General features: G+C 42.4%; 1 protein-coding gene across 3 annotated transcripts in view; it reads right to left on the bottom strand.

Moving 5' to 3' along the window:
- Positions 1–373: 373 nt before the first annotated feature.
- The window catches only part of vav3a (vav guanine nucleotide exchange factor 3a), a 91,678-nt gene continuing 69,975 nt past the window's right edge, over positions 374–22,076 (bottom strand). Inside the window, exons 17-28 of one of the 3 annotated variants that reach the window (XM_085467743.1) lie at positions 21,093–21,184; positions 19,222–19,244; positions 18,490–18,508; positions 15,196–15,326; positions 13,640–13,705; positions 12,979–13,013; positions 12,748–12,864; positions 10,391–10,478; positions 9,869–9,998; positions 3,746–3,832; positions 2,423–2,574; positions 374–723 (exon numbers count right to left, since the gene is read on the bottom strand). In XM_085467743.1, the coding sequence (XP_085323869.1) occupies positions 679–723; positions 2,423–2,574; positions 3,746–3,832; positions 9,869–9,998; positions 10,391–10,478; positions 12,748–12,864; positions 12,979–13,013; positions 13,640–13,705; positions 15,196–15,326; positions 18,490–18,508; positions 19,222–19,244; positions 21,093–21,184 (985 nt within the window). In that variant the 3' untranslated portion in view covers positions 374–678. The remainder of the gene's footprint in view (positions 724–2,422; positions 2,575–3,745; positions 3,833–9,868; positions 9,999–10,390; positions 10,479–12,747; positions 12,865–12,978; positions 13,014–13,639; positions 13,706–15,195; positions 15,327–18,489; positions 18,509–19,221; positions 19,245–21,092; positions 21,185–22,076) is intronic. The other 2 variants (XM_085467744.1, XM_085467745.1) reach the window with 2 other exon arrangements.

Genomic DNA, 22,076 nt, shown 5'->3' with positions numbered 1-22,076 from the left:
TCAATATCCACCTGCATTAGTGGAAAAAAACAGGCAGGCAAGGTCAAAACTGACTGAAATCCCTTCAGACATGAGGATGAAAGGGGAAAAAAAGGAAAACTGAAGTGTCTCCCAACTCTCAGATGACTCTATTCCCACACAGAGCGATAAGGGGGGGGTGTAGATGGATGAATGGATGAGCGGATGAATGGAAGAGCGGCGTTTGAGTATCTGCTGCTGACAGTTCAGGCAACGGCCGACTTGGCAAGCGGAAACAGGTGGGAGTTGTGGCGCTGCGGCTGGCTAGGGCAGGGAGGAAGGAAGTGGAGGATGAATTATGGATGGACGGATGAAGTGAGGGGGAGAGGAGGAGGGCGAGGGGGTGGGTTGGGGGTGTCTGGCGAAGACCTGTGCCCTGCTGACAGGCAAGCTGCTAGTCGGTGGAGTCGCTTAGCCACACAGAGTCAAGCAGAAATGACTGTGCATCTCTGCATCTGCAGCGTACAAAGGCTTCCGGGATGGTTTTAGGCAACAGGGCACCGTGGAGGTGAGCGAAGCCGTCTGCTTCACTCTGAAAAGTAACGCGGGAGCAGACGGGGGTGCAAAAGCTCACTCAGTCACTGTCATGAGATCGGTTTGCTTACTCCACCGCTGCCCTTCTTCTTTTATCTTCCTCTTTTTTCCCTCACGCGGGCCCTTTCACTCCTCGCACTCTTCAACGTATGTGGATGGAAACCAGCCCACCTGAGGGGGGAAAAGAGACTGAGATTAGTAACCAGACAGGGGTCGAATGTCGCCATCAGTCATCATTTTCTCAGTCTGCTTCAGCTGTTGCTACTTCAGACACTTTGCAGATGTAACCAGGACCCAGTAAAGAGCTGTTGCTGCTGCTTTGATGCCTTTCTACTGCCCTGTCCAGCTCTCCTCATTTAAAGCTCACCTCCTGGTATCTCCTCCATGCTGATGAGTGTGTGCTGGAAAGCACAGCAAACATTTTTAACAAAAGCACATATAGATGCGCCATCTTGGAGGAGCTGGACTACCAGTACAACCTGAATGGTTTGCAAGTACCATCAAACGCCGTCAGCAGCTACGAATCTAACAAAAAGCAAAACTAGGGAAAAACAGTCGGGATAAGGACAAAGCCCCGGTTTGTCGTCACCACTTCCAAAACCATTCCCTTTTTTGGGCGTTTCCTCTCCAGTGCAGCTGTGTTCACTTGGCCTTGTGTTATACTGAGCTGATCAAGTGTTTCTGTCACGGTCATCCTCGTCTTTAAACGCCACAGGTCTGGTCTGTGTTTACATCCTCCTGTTTTAGTGCTATTGTGATGGTTTCCTTCATTTTTTGAGAAGTGTAGTTAAACTGTGAGTCAACGCCCATGACATGTCATAAAACCACACATAATCAACTGATTATTTTACATATCTGTCTACAGTGGGTCAGTGGCAAAGGGAAAAAATAATGGGGTAACTGACTTTAAAGAAACTATATAGCATATTTATCTGCATTATGCTCAGAAAAATTGTTTAAATCAGCACATACCAGACGAGATACATGCAGATACTGATTGGCCAATAGCAACTTGGTAAAATAAAAAAAACTGTTGTATTGCTTTAATGATGTGATATTATTGTACTGATATATTGGAATTTTAAATAGAAAGAGCCAACAAAAGTAATACCAACTGTTTTTACTGGCTGCTTGCCCTAAAGAGACACTAGCAGCACTTCACAGACTCTTCTCCCCCTCCTTAGTTTTTTTAAGAGTGGCATCAGTGCACACATCAGGCTTAGTAAAAGTGAAAAGCTCCATTTACTGCAGCTGTTCACTTCACACTCGCAGCACAAACACATTATTTACACACAAGCACGCACTCAGTCCGCCGCTCGCCGCCGACCTAAACTCCAGCCACGAGTGGGAGTCGACGCACAGATTTCCTGCCTTTTCGCTCAGAATTTAACACCTGATTAGAGAGCGCTCCTGGCATTGGAAAAACGTATGCATTTAAGTGATGTAAGAGCAGCAAATGAATCCTTCCAACAGGATATGTGGAAACATAAATACTGCACACAACTGACTAATGAAAAAATAGACTGAGTCTGAACAGCCCCTTCCAGGTAGCCACAGACAAAAATATCTGCCAAATTTTTCTTCTGCAAAACGCCCGCTTTTACTGCTACCCAAAATTGGATTTAAGAATTTAGCAGCTAGAATCATTTCAGAGTGAAGACTGCTAATACAAACTTCTGTGCCTTGATTAAACAATACTGACAGATACATACTTTATATCAAGGTTGATTGTTTTTAAAGGAGAATAATGGCATGCTGCCCACCAACATGGGGATTTTTGGGAATTTTAGAAAAAGATGATATCCTGGAAGGCAAAACCAAGCCCCCCCTCCCACAATTTGCCATTGAGCACCTTAAGGTTTCCACTCACCCTGCCGTTGACCTCGCCCCTCCACCAGCCATTAGCTCCCGACTTGGTGTAGATCTTAACCACGTCTCCCTCCTGCAGAGAGAGCTCCCGGGTGTCGCGTGAGCTGAAGTCGTACCGCGCTATTGCCACACCAATCACTTTGGGGGTAAACACTGCAGGAAGAGAAAAGAAAATGAGGGGGATGCAAAACAGGACGAAAAAGAGAGAATGTGCTCATCCATGGTTTTTGCTGACGACGAGTTCAAACACATCGGTTGCAACATGTAGACGCTCATACGGACAGAGAGGTGGAGAGGCCTGGAGTTACACACGTCTAACTTTGACAACTACACCAATTTTATTTTTCTTCCTTTCAGACAAAGATAGAAAGGACCTTCACCGCCCCTCCCCCACAGCGTCAATAAAATTCCAGCGTCTCTGATCCTTTCATCTAAAGTATTCAAGAAAATAAAACCACAGAGCAAATATAATGAAGGAAAAGTTTTAATTACGCAGCCAAATTCAGCCAGCTGTTCTTCATAAAACTAGCTAGAATCTAGTATGAACAAAAGGAACTATTTTATGTAAAAAACTGCCAATTTTGTACATCAAGCTGGAATTTCAGCCAGGTAATTTGACTTCTGGCGACTTTGTACAAACTCACTACTCTGAGTGTAAGAGCTGTGCATAGCTTTAGAGTCATAGCTTTAGCTTTAGCAGGGTTCTGACAGCAGTCTGTGTTAGACTACATGTCTCCTGCTGAGCAGACAGCGGTGTGAGAGACACATGTGGAGCCGGCTAGCTAGCTCCATCCCACCCTGCCGGCTCTCTTCCCTTTCAGACGCTGACCGGTGGTCCGACTGGGCAAAGCTGACATGTGGAAATGGAATGTCAGACCTCTACAAGCTGGCCGTAGGGATAGAATATCTAATATAGAGGAGCTCTGTGTATTTGGACACTTCCACCTTTACTTTGACAGACAGACCTGGACAAGCACACACAAAACCCAGCCACATACCAACTGTGGAAAACATCTCACACACTCTACTCTTAAAGGTGCACCTCACACACACACACACAAGCAGGCACATGCAAAAATGTGGACACACATCGTACAAACATGCAATTTGTACAGAATGGCATGTATGTGTGCAAAACTACACAAGAGGTGAGACGGTTCAATGAGAAGCTACATGAAAGATGGAAAAGGCCCAGATTTTCATGCAGTGACGCAAACGGACAGCCAGCGTTCCCGAGCAGCCATCAACAGGCGAGGTGAAGAGAGAAAGAGACCCAGTGTTAAAGTGACAGGCAAAGACAGGGAGAGAGAGAGAGAACCAATACCTGTACCTGACCAGAAGGGAGCAGAGGAAGGAGGTACAAAGCTGTAGCCGGCAGGAGTTAGAAGAGAGAGGCCGCAGAGCAATGGGGCTATGGCAGGGCGGAGGCAGTGCAGGCCAGGCAGGGGGGTGGAGAGATGCAAGACGGGGTAGAGGAGGGCAGGAATGGGTAGGGATGGAAGGAGAGAGAAGCAAAGGAGAAGGGAAAAAAAAGCATGTTTTGTAAAAAAAAATTAGATCTTTCTTTTTCAGAGGTATTTAAAAAAAAAACCACACAGTCGCAGTTTGATGAAAAATAAATGATGACAGGCACAGGGGGAGAGCCAGTGAGACTTATCTACACAGCCACTGGAAGCAGCTCTTTCACTGATGTTCGGTGGTTAATTAATTTGTGCCCCTAAAAGTATTTACTGTGTTTTTGGAACTATAATTATAATTCTAATCTTTTTTCTCCCAAACTGAAATATGAGATCAAACCATAACATTTATCAAAACTTGCAGCAATTTGTCGATGACTAAAAGTGAGAATTTTGAATTCTAAAAGCCTCTCACGTTCAAAAATCTTCTACAGTCACTTGATATGGAATAGAAAACACAGTAACAAGCTATCAAACGGCCGTTATAAATGTGCAAAAGCGAGAAGAGGGTCTTTGTCTAATTGCCATCGCTGAATTAAAGGAAACACTGAAGGTCCTAAAAATGTGCACTGCTCCTAAAATGTTGTTGAGACACAAAGCGATGACATATCTTGTTCCACTTTGCTAAAAGGACTTCTGCCTCGCTAATGAGGGATGACATCTTCGCTTTATTGCATTTAATTGAGAAGAACATGCAGTCTACTCACAATTACAGCGCGAAGGGGGATTTTTGCACAGTTGGAGACGTAGCTGTAATATTCTCCCCGACTTGCAGATGCTCAAAAAACACGGTAATGTACCCCGTTTCTTTATTTCACATTCCACTATTACAGGATTTTTCGAGGGTGCTCTAATTGCTTTTGTGCAGGCTGTTTCTGAACCTGAAAATGTCGCAGATTCTTCTTTACAAAGACTAACTGTGCCTTTATCTCGGCGTACAGCTTGAAAAACAACCCACCAGAGAACCACTGCATTTGTATTTCCGTCTGTCTTCCAGTCTGTCTCCTATTGGCAGAGGAGGCAGCTACAGAAACTGATCCTGTTCCAGTAACGTCTGAGAGTTGGCAGTGTCACTGCCTTGCTGTGGGAAATAGAACCTCTAACCCTGACAGTATTAGCACCTTGGTGTTCGTGGGGTTTTTTTGGAACGTAACTAAAGAAGCAGAGAAAGTTTGGCATGAGAACAGTCAGGGTAAAATGCTAACAATGAAAAGGGTTCTTTTTTGCTCAGTTGTGTTGCTAAAGTACAGAAACAGACCGCAGAGAATAAATGTAGTCGACTTAAACAGATGCCAGTGATTATTTTAGTCCAGAAAAGTTAAACTGTGGTGAACAAAACAACCAAAAAAGAAAGGATCATGGAAAACGTATTCCACATACATATAGTATGCAGAGTGCAGTGTTGCAATTCAACAACATCCAGAACAACCAAAATGATCATACATGAATCCTGAAATGACACAAACCTCGCCTAAATGGAGCTGTGTCATACTCTTATGAGCGGGGTGGCTGTAGAGCAGGTGTACTGATCGGAAGGTTGGTGGTTCAATTCCTGGCTGCCTTTTCTGCATGCCAAATATCCTTGGGTAAGAGACCAACCACCCCAAGTTGCTCTCTGATGCATCCAGAAAGCACTTCTGCACTGAAGCTCTCTATGCACTGTTCTTGAGCTAATCTGAAGGCCTCATGACGTTTGGAGGTCTGCAGAACGTTGGTGACCTCTCTCCACCACGCGCCTCAGCATCCACTCACCCTGCTCTGTGATGTTACATGGCCTACCACTTTCACGGCTGAGTTGTTATAATACCACTAACAGCTGACTGTGGAATATTTAGTAGTGATGAAATATTATGACTGGCCATCCTGGAATTCTCTGAGCTCCTGAGAGAGACCCACTCTTTCACAAATGTTTGTAGAAGCAGTCTGCATGCCTGAATTTATACATCTGTGTCCATGGAGGTGACTGGAATACCTGAATTCAGTGATATGGTTGGGGGAGTGAATGCTTTTGGCAATATAGTGTATGTCATACAGTAAGTAATTATGACCAATGCACAGTTCATTATTTCCGAGAACAGAACGAGCACTTTAAATTCAAGTCTTCTGCTCATTTTTCAAATCTGCTGCCGTTCTTTTAAAAGCGTGCCCCCAGTCTACCCCTCATTTGGGTTTCTAAAGCCACCTCTGCACAGGAGCCTACATTTCAGCCAGTGGGAATAGAAAATCTAATCCCCGCAATGACTGATAAATGCCCAAACTTTATGAAAAATGTGCCGCTCCCAACAATACTGCTGGCAAGTTAACTGGCCTGGGTTATTGATATGCTGTAAGAGGAGCAGGGCTCTAGTGGTTTTTAAAATGAATACTAATCAGCGCACTGAGAGACAGCTCAGCAACCCCTAATGGTGTCTAGGTACGAGCAATATGAAGAGGGATCGCGCTCCACTTCAAACAGCCACCGAAACACCAGCTGCATCTTACATGCTTCATTTTTGCACAATCTGATTTGTGGACCACACCGGAATGCACAATGTGAGCCGGGTGAATAATAGAGGGGAGGAAGACCGACAGCACACTCACACACACACACACACACTCACACACACACATACACGCTGCGGCTTCCCACAAGATGAGGACGAGAGTTAGAAACCTGCACACCACGGATACATTTCAGCTAACTAAACGCCAGTATTTCTTCCTTTGTAACGATGGGCAAAAAAGGAAATATCAATCAATCAGTTTCTCTAACTACGAAGCAGTCGACAAAAACAAAGCACAAACGTTAATTGGGAGATTTCCAGCAGTGCTTTGGGAAAGTAGAAATCAAAACACGAGTCGTTTAAAAGTGAAAGCGAGAAAAATGAAGTCTGCACACTGGGAGCAGGCTGCCTACAAGACAGAGGGGCACACCACAACAACCCTCCAAAACAAATTTGGATTGGAGCTGTCTCAACTTGTGTCTTGATGCTGAGTTTGAACAACAGGCCCCGCTTTAGAACAAGCAAACAGCTCAGTACAATCTGTTCACATTTCTGCCGCTTGAAACGTGATCGTCTGCAAGCCAGGGACTTCTCCAAAGCACGCAGCGGCATGCAGGCATCAAATGAAATCATCATTTTACCACTGACTGTGATCATTTGGTTGATTTTCCATTTAGCAGTCAATGGGCAGTAGTGCTTTGCCTGGCGGGCTGAGCTTAATATTTATGTTTCTTCTTGCGTGGGGTAAACATTTATGGTTTTTAAGGCAAGGATCCCTCTCTACTTCAGTTTGAAGATTGCAAACAGTTAACTGAGTGGATTTAAACCCCAGATAATGAATTTTTTCCATTTCTAGTCAAAGATAAAGGGATTTATGCATGCCAGCTTTTCCCACAACAAAAGCTTGTTTGTTTTTGTTTGTCTTTGTCTAAAAACACATTTCTTCACAGTTACAAACCCCACGCCTGCTTGAAGTTTCTTCCTGTTTAAAGGGAGTTTTTCCTTACCACTGTTGCCAAGTGCTTGCTCATAGGAGGCCATATGATGGGGTTTCTTTCTAATGTTGTGTGACCTTTACCTTACAATATAAAGGCGCTGTTGCTGTGAATTGGCTCTATATAAATAAAACTGAGTCGAACCGAATTGTTCAATTACAAAGAAGAAACCGTGTTATCGGATACTGCATTCTCCTTTATTCATTCATTATAAATCAAAGCAGCGGCTGGATACATAAATAATCTTAATCATCACTGTGTTCTTGTACAGCCCCAAACCTATCAGAAGTGTTGCTGTCAACAGCTGCTTTGTCTTGAGATGTCACACGTTTTTTCATTATGACACGGGTAGAAAAAGAAATCCTGCTGCTTAAATCGTCACCGGTGAGGATGCTTAAAGGTTTCCGGCTGTCTGGCATGTGAAATGATGTGAAATATCCCACATTCGATACAATTACTCCCATGTGAAATGCTATCTTATTATCAGCATTTTTTAAAAATCTTTTTTACTCTTAAAATAACGAATAGATTAGGGTAAAAATTAATAAAAATAATAAAAATAAAAGTCCTAATATTATATCATATTATATAACGCATGTTACATGTTCAAATTGTTTAAAAAAATATACAGAATCAGCTACAGAAGTCCTTCGTGGACTAAAATTAGCATCTATACTGACACTGTTTTAACTTCTGCAACATTTTATGTCTTGATGACCTCATAGTACCACTTTGCTCTCAGACTACAGGCTTAACTTGTGGTTTGTAGAGTTTCCAGAGTTCTTAAAGTAAAGGTAGAGGCAGAGACTTCAGCTTCCTAGTTTGGATTCAAGAGACAGACACTCTCTACTTTTATGATTAGACTTAAAAGTTTCCTTTTTGATAAAGCTTATAGTTAAGGCTGGCTCAGGTGACCCTGAACCCTCTCTTAGTTATGATGCTCAGACTGCTGCAGGACTTCCTTTGATAAACCGAGTCTCTCCTTTCCACTCGCCTCTGTTCACTCCCCTAGTGTTTATTCATCACCGCCAGCATGTGATAAAATTTTTCTCCTGTAGTTTTTGTTTTGTCCTGTTTCCCTGTGCTCTCCTTTTTCTCTCATCTTTCCCCTCTGATGGCCGCCCCTCCATAAGCCTTGTTCTGCTGCGCGTTTCTTCCTGCTAAAAGGGAGTTTTTCCTTCCCGCCATTGCCAAGTGCTTTCTTATATTGAGGTTATACTTGACCTTACACCTGTGATTTGGTGCTAGATAATCAAAACTGAATTGTACTGAATTTAAATTTTTCTTAAATAGATCATCCAAAATAACACAGATTTAAAAAGTGACGAGAAATAGATTCCATTTAAACTTAAGTCAGATTAATAGTGCAAACTTATTTAGAGTTCTAACTGGTTTCCCCCCTTTTCCCCTGGCATTCAAATTGATTTGATCTTCAGCAATCGGCCAGAGACTGTTATCAAATCTAATGACATGCTTAGTAGACTCGCCAACCACCGTTTGACAGCCGAGTCAAAAACAATTAAAGTCAGGAGGCTGGGCTGTTTATAACAGTTGTTAAAGAGCCATCCAGTTCTTTCAGGGCTTAAAAGATCCTCCTGTGTGAATTGAAGCAGTGTGTAACAGAGCTGTGAAGGATGACAGATGAGAAAATAGAAGAGAAAACAAGAGCAGAGATGGTGGGAAATCGGCAGAAACAGCAATAGCAGCGTGTTGCCGGATGAAACAAAAACTTAACAATCAAAAGAATGACTGGCTTCAGTGTGAGTCCACTGATGCTGGTGAGCTGACGGCAGATGTCTCAGGCTTAAAAAGTCATGGCTGCACATGAAATTACTTAATTGCTAACTATTTTGGTTAACCAACTGTTAAAGTCTGCTTTGACGCAAAAACTAGGCAACCATTGCTTCTGGGTGGCTGTGGCTCAGGTGGTGGAGCAGATCAGCTACTGATCGGAAGGTTGGTGGTTCGATCCTTGGCTTCCCCAGTCTGCATGCCAAATATCCTTGGGCAAGATACTAACCCCGAGTTGCCCTCCAATGCGTTCATCGGAGTATGAATGTGTGTGAATGTAGTTTAGGTTGCACTTGAGTTTAGAAGTGCTTGTATGAGTGGGTGTGAATGGCTGAATGAGGCATGTTGTATAGAATGCTTTGAGTACTCCGGGAGAGTAGAAAAGCGCTCTATAAGAATCAGTGTATTTACCATTCATGGCCATGTTTGCTGTGTTTAGTATGATGGTTGCTGTCGTCCCTCAAATGCATGGAAATTAAAGATCCATAGACAATCTGCTAATGAAAACACTGAGAGCCACTAGGCTCCGATTGAGAGGGAGTCTCCACTGGACAAACAAAAGCAAACAACTATCATATTTTTACTTTAGCTCCTCTCTGACTGCGATGGCCTTTAACATGAAGGATGTATTGGGGTCCAGTCGCACTGCTTTCATTTGAAAAAATGTGGTGTTTTAGTTTATTGCGTTATTTCCATTCTAGGTCATTCTCGGTATACTCACTGTTGCCACCGGATCGGTTGAAGCGGTGCATAGCAGCGTTCTCCGTTTCTCGGTAAGGAAACTGCAGCGTGGTGTCTAGACTCCTAAAGCCTTCTCTCAGGGAGTGATGTTTGTAGTACTCAATCAGCTCCTGAACACATTCAAACACACATCCAAGTATTTTGAAATCATATCAACACATTTATGTCCTTAAGAGGATTCTTATTTTCCCCCAGTTATAGCAAATAAAAGTTGCCTTTAACCATATCCTTTTAAATTTGGTTTTGCAACCAGTATCTTAATATTATATTGAAAACCTCAGTAACTGGCACATAAATGGTAAACCTTTCCAATATGCTCTGGACTCTATAAGGCTGAAGCCCTCGGGTCAGTATAAACACGGCTCTAATCATAGCTATTTTTGTGCACATTGCTGAAATAAAATTCAGGTTTTTGACACTTCATTAAGTGAACAGGATTATTTATTTATGAACTGCAGTGGTGGAAGTTTAAAAAAAAAATAAAAGACTGAAAAATACTCACTACTATGCTCCTGAACTTTTTGTTCTCTGCAATGTAGAAGGAGCCCTCCTTGGTCAGGATCTTTATGTGCTTCACATCGTTGTTGTACCTGTGGGCCATTGAATAAGTTATGAGTGTAATTTCCCTCTCTGATCACCGCCATCGATCGGTGGCCGGCATCTAGCCCCCGTGGAGAGCCGGGCCGTCGCAGTAATGCATAGGATCCCAAAGGTTTGTGACATGTGAATGATGGGTGGTCAGGAGCGAGTGTGCGCATGTGTGTAACTGAAAGCTGCATGTTTGTGTTTGCATTAACAGGGTGGCTGATAGGGGTCTAAGGCTGCAGGAATAAAAAAACATTTTTAGAGGTGCTTTGACAACAATATCAGGGATTTTTTACTCCATTTAACATTTTTGTGCATAAATGCATGAAATCAGATGACGGTTGTTTCAGGTTATGCGATTCTTTCAGTATTTTTAGAATTGTCTTTTTTGGTGCAAACACAGATGAAACAGCAAAACTTAAAGAGTGACTTTATTCTATAAACTGATGAAACCGTAGAGAGAGCAAATCTTAATAATTAACCCGCTGTATCATCTTTTATTAAAGCTACGCTAACACCAAAGACTTGAAGTTGTGTAGTAACTATTTATGGTGGATTTGCTGTATTTAGCGCACTTACTGAAGTGTGACACAGCACTGGTACACATCCTATGCTAGCCTGTGCTAAGCTAGGCTAACGTGCTCAGCTTTAGCTACATGTGTAGCGCGCAGTCGTCAACAATATTGGGCTTTTCATCTTAGTCTCAGCAACATAACAATTCAATGTCTTTGTCAAACCATGAAAATTCAATTGAAATCCAATGAAATCAAACAGTGACACACTAGAGCTAAACATTTTCAATCGTACTAGCTGTTAGTGTTAAAAAAAATAACCCTGTAACAGTTTGAAAATGCGCTCAGAAATTTTAGAATCAGAAACAGGAAATTATTAATCCCTGAGGAAATTATGTGGTTATGGATTTTAAGATTTTAGCAATATAATACTTGTTTATGATTTATATACAGAGCTAAATAAAAACCCAACCCTCTTCTCCGCGGGCAGAACTGTGTGTTATTTCTGGAGAATATAAGAGGGTACAATGCTACAGCCTAATTCAAACGTAACCGAGGCCTCATGGCGATTTGGACAAAATCATCAAAAACAATCCTGTGCCAGCTCTGCTATGACAAACAGGAAATGCAGCAGAGGGCATTTTCATTTGAGAGTAATAATTTCCAGTGGTCATTGCCACATAGCCACACGTGCCTCTTTATATCCTGCCTCTCTCCATGGGGAGGTTTTAATGACCTTGAACAGTCTTATTCATTTTCTGTGCTACTCAGAGCTCAGTGTCTGTGTGCATACATGCAATTAAGACTTCAGCGTAAAAGGAACATGAAAGCGCTCCTTTCTTTGAGGGGAAAAAAACTCAAATTAAGTCCAAAGTAGTGTCCACTGCTTGCTGAGAAGCATGCTTACTCCTTGTTAAGGAAAGCATTCCAGCTCAGAGGCTCCACAGGAGGACATGACGGGACTCTTTTCACAGCACGGAGATACGTTACAGAGATCAGTACGGTCACCAGCACCCTAAGGCTTTGTTAATTCCTCCTTACCAAGATTAAAATGGCTGTATGCTTCTAATTATAAACCACTGAGGCTGTTTTGTGGGTTTTAGGTCAAACCATAATGAATACTATTACATGTGCCTTAAGCCAGAAGCTGCTCCATGATAGGCATCTGGTTTGGTAAATCTCACACATATCACTGTGGTTAACCACAGACTCAACCTCAGAGGAAAAGCCCATCATCCTTACAAAGGACTATAAATCGATCTGTCAACTTATGGAGCAAAGCTGGGAGTTCAATTGGTCAATACTGTGGTTTGGCTTAAGGCATCATCAGAGGAATCTAACAACAGTGGGGCAAGAAACACTGCCATGTAAAACAAAGACAATAAAATCTATATACTACAAAGCTCCCCACTCAAAAATTGCAGAAAAATATGAAGGAATTATTTGTTTCTTACTTTTGTGGATACTATTTTTAGAAGCTGCTTTCATAAGCGACAACATTTAATACAAAGATGTAAAATTCAAGCAATTAATCGAGGTTTCGGCACTACAGTCAAATAATGTTTTATACCCAGCTGACTTTACATACTCTGATTACACGTAATTTGTTGCACAAGCTCAACATTAAAATGTATTAAAATTAATGGAAATAAAAGCTTTGATCTGATATTTGATGGCCAAGAATCAAGTCTTGACTGTCCTCTGTCACAAATCTGCATCTGAGGTAGCAACTTTTATTAGTGGCACAGAGTAGCAGACTTACTTAATGCTGATGGCGTACTCTGTGTACTCTCTGCTGCGATGGCGCACCAGGTAAGTGCTGTTGACTCTGTTGATAAGCTCCGCCTCTGCCTGCAGCCTCTCCATAGGGCCTGCAAACCTACAGCACAGCAGCCAAACAGGTCCAGTTGTAAAAAAGACTAAAACTCCGACTACATGTGGATAAAAGAAGGTGAAAACAGCACAAAGTGGGAGGGCTGTTTGGTGAACCTACCAAGGTTGAGAGGAATAATCGACGGGCTTCGGGACCTGAAAAAAAACACGAACACGTGTTTTTGTTATTCTCACGATGCTGACACTTATCAGACACAACGCAGACAAACCACTCCAATAAAATCTTGGTGCCTGTTTAAAAGCGAGTGCATCGCTCCTCTATAAAACACAAGCTTTTCCACTGTGCAACCTCAATAACACAGCTTAATGCACTTCTTATCTTTACAACAGTGAGATAAGGTGATAACAGTTTGTTATTTACTGGAGGCCTCATGTTCCTAAGGCAGCTGGGACAGAGTCTGATTTTCATTTTATCAAACAGAACATGACAGTCCAGCAAAACAATTCATAGTTCCCTCGTGTCGGTGAAGATGCATGGAATTTTTCCTTCCTTCCTTCTCCGGATTAGTCTGAACAACATGAAGCATTGCTTGTTCCTTAAAAGATCATTTTGTACTTTGCTTAAATTAAGTGGTGAACTGCTCGTGTCTCATAAAACAACCCGGACTCCTCGTGCTTTAAACATAGAAGCTTGTGGGTTGTTTTTCTACTTTTGCCAGGTAAAATAAGCGTAATTCCCAATTATCTCCACACGCCTGGTGAATAAATGTAGCCAAATGTGAGTTAGAACTACAAGAGGACTGGAAGGAAATGCTACTTACGCAGGGGCAAGGCTTCACAGCATCGCTTGGAAAGAAGCCAACCTCTTTCGTTGACAGGATTTTGCCCTGAAACCACACAGAGATAATTGCGTTACATACATCTGGCTGACTGCATCTCTATAATTCAGGAACAATTAGCCTTGCAACGCAGCGGTGCAAATTTACACCAGCAGTTATCTATTGTTTAAATAATTCCTGGCATGAGGAATAAAACAGGATGACTTCCTTATTCCTCCCATGGCGAAGACTCTTAAAGCTCAGCGTCTTGATTTACTAACAGTGGGGAGATGCAGTCCAAATAAACACGAGTTTTGTGGAAGCCAGAGTGCATCCGTCTCCCTCACACAGCGCAGTCGTGACGCCGTGTGCTAAAAAGGCAGGCGTGCAGAAAACAAAAAAAAAGTGCACGCGGCGTTGTCACTTTACTGTGTGCGACACAGAGGCTTATAATAATTATAGTACCTGAAGCATTCGTTGATATTTTGCATATCCACCTGCCTATGTAAAGCATAAATGCACGAATTCGGCTCTCTTACGGAGAAGAACGCATTATATTTATATAGATGCAGAAGAATGACCAAGCCAACAGCTTTAGCACCACTAAGCTGTATATCAGCTGCCTCCTGACTGTCACCCCCACCAATCAGAGTTTGATGTTTTAGGGGTGTCCTAGGTGTTAATTAGGTGTCTGAGGCGGCCCACCTTGGAGGCAGACTAGCAGCGAAGTCTATTTTTTTCAATGCTCTGGTCATCGCTGCCACCTCAGGACGTTGTATCAGCTCTTGCATAAAGCAGTGCTTTCTGCTGCATGGCTGCTAAGAGTTTGATAATGTTTAGAGCCGGTAACATTGACAGAGTAAACAGATGGTTGCTATTGAATGAAATGAAATTACAGGGATCGATTCTATTTGTCACACAAGCCCAGAACAGAAATGATTACGGTCTGTTTGCCACAAAGGTGATGGATATTGAATGCATACTGGCTGCCAGGCCGTAGCTGCCTCCAGTAAGCCTTTTTACACACAGTTAATTGAATTCTTTATCTATTTTGTCTGTTTTGTATGAACCGCAGTAAGAGTTGTTGGATTCCAAACTGATTATAATACAATAATAGTTTGCATCAATAAGACGCCCTTTTGAGCGCCTCAGGTAAAAATCTTACATCTTGTATAATTATTATGATGACTTTTATTCAGCTTCACGTGGACAGAGTAAGTGACTGCTACATGGCGCTGCTGCGACTTTTCAAGAAACTGTTTATCTTCCCTCCTCTTGCGAGGCTTAAATCGCATGTGCTGCTTTCGCATAATAATAATTGCTTGCTTAACTCATGAAACGTCCACAAACATATATTTGACCGATGAGGAAGTAGATGAACAGGACGTAGCTACAAACTGTGTCTTATCATATATTATTCTAAAACCATTATGAAATATTAGGCGGGGATAAAGGTTAGATGGAGCGACAGTAGGGGGGGGAAATTGAAGATTTAAACACAGCGCGTCCATTTTACAGTTCTGCAAAATGAGTGATTAAGAGATAGCGTGACCTCTGACCTGCCACCAGGGGCTGTGAATGTCGGCGCAGATTAATTCAATGATGTCACCCGTCTGGATGTGGAGCGCTGGACCTGAAGCGGGGCTTGGCGATCCAAAGTAGTTCCTGATTACCAGCATCTTGGGCAGACCTGCAAGATGGACAGCATGAGTGAAACTACTGTCTGAAAAATGTGAACAAACGTGTCTTTCGATATATTATAGGAATTAGATACAGGTCTACAGATTAGTGGTTGGAACCTGAGAGGGAGCGACGGTCATTTCTATGTCTGGTAAATTAGTCTGGAAACCTAAATATTAGCCGTCATGGAAACAAAATACTGATTATACTGACTGATCTATAATTAATCCTGTAGACCAAGGTACAGCTGTTTTAAAGTGAGATCATTTTTATGAAACTTTTATGTAACACAAACAAATTAATTGATCAAAAGTAATGCCGTGACCTCAAGTCTGAGAGTCTGAGTGAGTCTTTGTTCTACTAAACTATTCATGGCCCCATTACAGGTGGTAATGAGAGGAGTATACATTTGTACACACACACACACACACACAGATGCAGCTCTTGTCAGCAGTGCACTGCCCTTGCAAATCATCTCGACCCATTATTCATTATCATATTCCAGATAAGCAACAGTACACCATGGAGCATGGCAGGCTATCGAGCCCTCAGATAAAAGATAAGCAGCAATGAGCCCTGTTTACTGCTTAATGATGTTTTCTGCTAGTTTTCACTGAATTCCAGTCAGACACATCTTGTCGCATTAATGAGATGTGATGAAAAGTAATTTGATGTGACTAATACAGTAACACCGCTCAAAAAAAACCAAAAAACCACTTCCTTATTTTCCCGACTATATTCAATCATGTAGAGCGCACATTTTTCTTCGATTAAACTGCACCAGTCCAGGGTGAGATATTTACTCCAATATACAGCAGTAAGGTTTACTCGTGCACTAAAAAGTGGAGTACATCACAATCAAGCTGGATTTGCTGTCAGCAGGCACTATTTGATTTCAATACCTTATTAATCCTATTATCCACTGAGACTGAATAATTTGTCGTTATGAAGCATCCGCCCATGCCAAGCAAACAAATCCCAGGTTCGTATCATTTCCAACACAATCAAATGAACTGTGCATTTCTTTCTTTGCCTTATCAGGTGATAATGTTCTGGAGTATTATGATAAAGAAAAATAAATTAATAATAAAGCGATAGCACGAAGAAAGACGTAGGGCTACAGGCAAACAACAGAGAAGTCAACAACATTGTATTGAAAGCTAATACTGTACATCTCTATCTGTTGTGCTTCTCTTTCAGGATCTGTTCCAGTGCTGTAGCACTGTGGCTGGCAGCCTGACATGTGCGATCTTGCCTGAATAGGACTTCTAAAGACACAGGGCCATGGAGAATTGAGTCTCGGGGGCATGAATTGCATTCCTATCCACACAAGGACAGCGTGTTAGTGCACCTTTGAAAATAGACAAAGAGAGGAGCATTGAAATATTATGAAACGCCGAGGGCTGGGGCAATCAAACGCCTATTGATTTTAATGCGTCTTCAGTCAGAAATGATTTTCTGCAGCATAATGGATGGAGGGGTGGAAAAATGAGTGTTGAAGCCAGGTTTATAAGAGATTAGAGCCCCTTGGTGCAGTTGTTAGTCATGTTCTTTTGCAGAAAGACTGAGAGACAGAAATCAAAAAGAGGGAGACAGGCATATGTGCAATGGCTACATTTACTGTAGGTGCAGGAGTAACTTTGCTAGCTAAGTTATGCATTCTGGGTTTGGTCTTCTTCAGTTTAACAAGGCTCTTTTAGTTATAGATTAAGACTGAGCTGCAATGGCAAAACCACTTAACAGCTGCCTGGCGCACCTTCTTCTTTCACTAAACAAGGTTGCCTCTACTTCGAGGAAAAACACAAGCTGACACCACGCCAGCGGCATTTCACGCAAACCTACTGCCAATCCTGATGAACCACTTAATTATTAAGAAATATTTTCTGGGTGATCTCGTTATGTAAAGTCGGGGGAGAACGCAATCACGAGGAAGCCCAGCACGGACTAAAAATAACCTCACGAGGACACGACGTGGTTGTTTTTGTTTTTGTCTTTGTTTATATGGCAACTCGGTCGGGGCGCTAAAGGAACAAGACGTGAATGACAGTCAGAACTACAATTACACTGGAACTACAAACGATGCTGGGTTTAAACGTTGATGGAAACATTGGTGAAGATGCAAGAACACTTTCTGCCTTTACTCATCTTAATCCAGCATGTAGTCTAATAGTTCACATTTACGACGTTTTATTTGAAGCCCGACGGGTTATCTTTTATTTTTAGTGTGGTGTGATGATTGCACGGTTACAAAGTATCTTATTCATCTCTTATTTTGATACATAGCTACTTTGTAAAATGATCCCTCCTCTGATTGGTTAGAGAACATTTACGAGTCAATAACATCTCTTTTCCCGCTACGTTCTGCACAGTTACGTGGTGGACTGGGATGAATATGTTATTTCTGGTGCTCAGATGACTCTGTGTCACCTTATTGAGAAAACAAGTTGTTGTGTCCGGACTCACAGGAACTGAAGTGACATGGTTGATCTTAGTAAAAGTCGATAACTTGTGTGGTGCTAAAAATAATATCGGGAAAATGCTATTAAACAGTGTTATCTGGATATTCTGTGAACTAGCAATTTTTTAATTTCAACTGATGCTGTTTATGTTGTCTGTTCTCCTTTTATCCTCTCTTCAATCTGGTGTCTTTTCGCCAAAAATGTATCTGACATTGGTTTTGTCACTATCACATGTACCTTCAAATACATGAAAATGCAACACATTTGTTTTTGTTCTTGGTTTTGTTTTCACAATGCCAAAGTCATTTTTAGTGTTTGTCTTTCAGGCATTTTTTGTTTTTCCTTGTTTTTGTTTTCTCTTGTACTTTTTTACCTAATCCATTAATAGGTTTGTTGGAAAAATATCTTCACATCAGTACAAAAGTTTAAAAGATTGTTATGTGAAGTCCTAAAAGTCTGCGTTTAAAGGGTCTTTTTATGTTCATCATACTGTTGACATAGATCGACAACAATAGCTTGACTGTTGTGACACCCATCAAGTGAAACATTAGTAAACAAAGCTTGTTCAGCCTATACAGCCTACAGTATACAGCAGGCTGACAGACAGTATTAGTGCATCTCAATAGCTGTCTAAGATGAATAATTTCCCTCCTGAGTAAGGAAAGATGGCATATGCGAGGTAGTGGGATGTTGGGAGATGTGAAATTTTCTTACCTGGATCTCGATCTTTGCCCTGTAAACATACAGAAACATCGTTAGACATAGACTTACAGGGACGGACTAACAACATTTTTTTTGTATTCATTAAATGCATTTTGGGTCAAAGTTCATCAGTTTCTCCATCTCAAGCACCTAAACAAGCAACCTGCATCATTTTGTACACGCTTCAAAAATAAATCAGTTATGAAACTTACTACTTTACACATTAAGTGTGAAGTTGCATTGAATCTGGCCTGCTAACCCCCACATACAGACCTTATATGGTTAGACTGGCATAGGCTCATGTCTCATGACTCCAGGAGCAAGTTTTAAAGTTGCAGAAATAATTAAACCTGTGCTTAAGAGCATTTCTGAATCAGAACCAGAAATAAACAAACTTCAAAAGTGCACAAAACTCTTAGCCACAAAGTACAGTTTCAGCCACAGCCACAGTTGCTGTCATACTACTAAAGTAAAGTGCTGCAAGCAGTTTAATTTCCTGCTTGGGGTTACTTGTAAGCATTGTAGCAGTAAAGTGCAAAACAGTTTCAGAAGCAGCACACACAACTCGAAAAAAAATCTCCCCAAACATTCTAGTTTGGCATCAGGCAGGGCTGCAACAACTAAAGTCAATTGGAGTCTCCTTGGCAAATAGCTGCAGGAGAGAGCAGTTTTCAAAGTGCAGCAAAGCTTTGGAGAGGAGACAAACAGCAGACACACACACACACACACATAGCAGAAGCTCACCTGAGTTCTGACGGAGCCGGAATCTGAAAGAAGTTTGAGAACAGGCATAGTGAATGACGGGTTAGCGGGTGCACGCAAACACTTGCACACACTCATCGGTACAAGGCAACACTCCCTCATTAGTGGAGAAGGCGGACGCTCATGTCTGACCGCGGCTCACTTTGTTTTGCTGCGCTGCCACTACCTGACAGCCAGAATAAAGGAGGTAACGAAGCAGGGGGTGGGGAGGGAAGGAGCGAGCGAGCAAGCAAGGAGGTGGGGTGTGGTGGGTGGGGGGGTAGACCTGTAGGTTTTGCTCCACCAGTTTCTTTCATTGGCTCCCTCTGGGATGGGTTACACCCCTCTGTGCATGCACACAACCGCATGCCTGTGCACACACGCAAACACACTTCGGTACCTGTGCAAACAGAACTATTGCATACCTCCACAGGCGGGCTAACTGGCAGAAAGCCACAAATATACACTCTGTACCTAAAGCACCTGTGCACATGCAAGCAGGGTTTACACATACGCACGCCTCCCTCAGTTCCTAAAGTGAACTATGACCTGTTATGCAAAATCACAGCGAGTGAGCTGATAACAGGGACAAATGCAAGTAAACAATGGCTTATCTCTCTCCCTCTTGCACGCACAGACAGATACACTCAGGCAGCACAAAAACGTTCGTTCACTGTGATTGCGTGTTTGCACACGTAGCAAAACCTCTGGTGTATTGATATAAATAAATAAATAGAATAAAGAGCTAGCTAATATATAGGATAACTATAAGAAGAAGTGGACCACTTCTTCTTATAGTTATCCTCTGCAAGGAAAGTTCCACATCTCTTACAATATTTTGATATAAGTGTGCTATGAAATGCTGGTCCACAGCCCTGCATATATTCCCTGCACCGGCAGAGGTTGAATACTGTGTGGAGTAATGAGAGGGCGAATTCAAGCCAACATCCCAGCCACTGGTGTCGCCCCAATCTACTCAGGTACACAGTGTGCCCAGGTGGGCCTGGCAGTGGCGTTATTGCCTCTGCGACCTGATAGCACCATGACAGATGCCAGGTCCAACAGGAGCTGGCAGCTTGCCACGGGGAATACAAACACACCCTCATGCAATTGCAACAGGCTGTTTCAGGCTGTAAAAATTGCTTGTAAAAATATTGTGCAGAGTTTTTTTCGTGCACTCTCAAAACCTAAAAAAGAAACTTAAACAAAGTGAATTTAGTTTTTCGCCCCTTCGCGCTCACTTTGAGACAAACACACACGCATAGACACGCACGCACTCACTCACGCACGCAAAGGACAACATGTTGGGTTTCTGAAGGCCTTTGTTTGATTCCACATGTCTGAAGTTTTCCCTCCATGTCTCTCAGAGCTGTCAGCGCTTCTGCACAGGGAGCTGAGTGACAGATACACAACAGGGGCATAATAACAAAGTCAGGAGTTTCTTAAACTCCTCAGTAAAACTACTATTAGGTTTGGGGAATATGTGCAATGACACACAGTGAGCTTCAGAATGAGCGACTGCAGTAGCGATCGAATACGTGGATGACCTTGGTGCAGAGGCGCAAGGACACGTGCAAAGTAACAAACCCTCGTCCTGTTTAGAATGCCACAGTGCAGCGCTTTCTTTTTTCAAATCGCACCGCAACAAATCCCACCCATGCCCATAAGTTGTCACAAGACACTCGTACATCAGGTTTTATGCGCCACTTTGCGTCATCTGTCATCGTGTTAATGCGGCCATAAAGGTGCAGTGCTATTCGTGCAATTAGATTTACTGTCTCCTCTTAAAAACATTTCACTCGGTGACGTGCAGCTGTGAGTCGCGTGGTGCAGAAGTTTTGCAGACTCGATCTGGGGTCGTGCAATAAACTTACCTGTTTTTCCACAGCAGCCGAAACGGCCCAGGCATTCTTTATGGGCACCTAGACCACACTTGGAGCACCAGTAGCCCTGGTAAAAGACGCCCCTGCAGACACAGGAAAGTTCATCATAAGAATACATGGCAGTCACAAACAGGGGCAGTAATGCCTGTGGAGGAACAAAATAATCGGAGCTGCGTGTTTGCAGGCGGTCAAAGGATTCAGTGTCATGTGGAAAAGTTCGCTGCCTTTTTTTCTGTCAGTTTGTATAGTTTGCAAAGCGACCTGTGCAAATAATTTATACTGACTGACGCTGCAGCACTGCCTTTCCATTTCATTTAGGGGTGCTGCGAAGTTTGACATTTATGGCAGCTTGATAGTGTAACCCTGAGGACTATGGCGATCACCTTACTTCCATTTGCACCGACATGACTTGTGACATTTGGGGTGTTGAGTGAAATGCCTCATAAACAATTGGGGGGGAGTTGCCAGTTTAGTTGAAGGGCAGATTGTTTCAAATTTGTTACAATTACTAACTTCTTCCTCACCTATTTTAAGCGTCCATGGATTGAGGATGCCAATTGCTCAGCAGATGGCTAAGCCACCAGAGGGACATCGAGATATACAGATAAAACAGTCGCTGATCTTATGTGTGTGGTCACATGGTTGATCTGACACGAAGCATTAACAGTAGACAAGGCCTTGAATGTAAATGTTGCTACAAAGAAGCTACTAAGCTCTATGATACTTCAGCATTCAACCAACCATGATCACGGTCTCCTCGTGACCATTTTAGATGTAAAGTATCATTTTATCTTTTTACAAGTTCCTAAAACACGGTGTAGAATTTTCATGGCCACCCTGACCTTTGACCTTTAATCATTAAAATCAAGTGTGCTTATCCTTAAGCTTGAGTCCAAGCTAACGTTTTTCACTGTGTTTCTGCTGCACACTGTTTATGGGAATAGGATGGAAGGACAACTCTAAAAAACATAACGA

This window comes from Copadichromis virginalis, linkage group LG9, assembly GCF_057382275.1.
Source record: "Copadichromis virginalis isolate Kocher_CV1m ecotype Utaka linkage group LG9, C_Virginalis_male_GT1.1, whole genome shotgun sequence".
NCBI lineage: Eukaryota > Metazoa > Chordata > Actinopteri > Cichliformes > Cichlidae > Copadichromis > Copadichromis virginalis.
The sequence above is the reverse complement of the archived record's forward strand: the minus strand, read 5'-3'. Positions and strand labels throughout refer to the sequence as shown.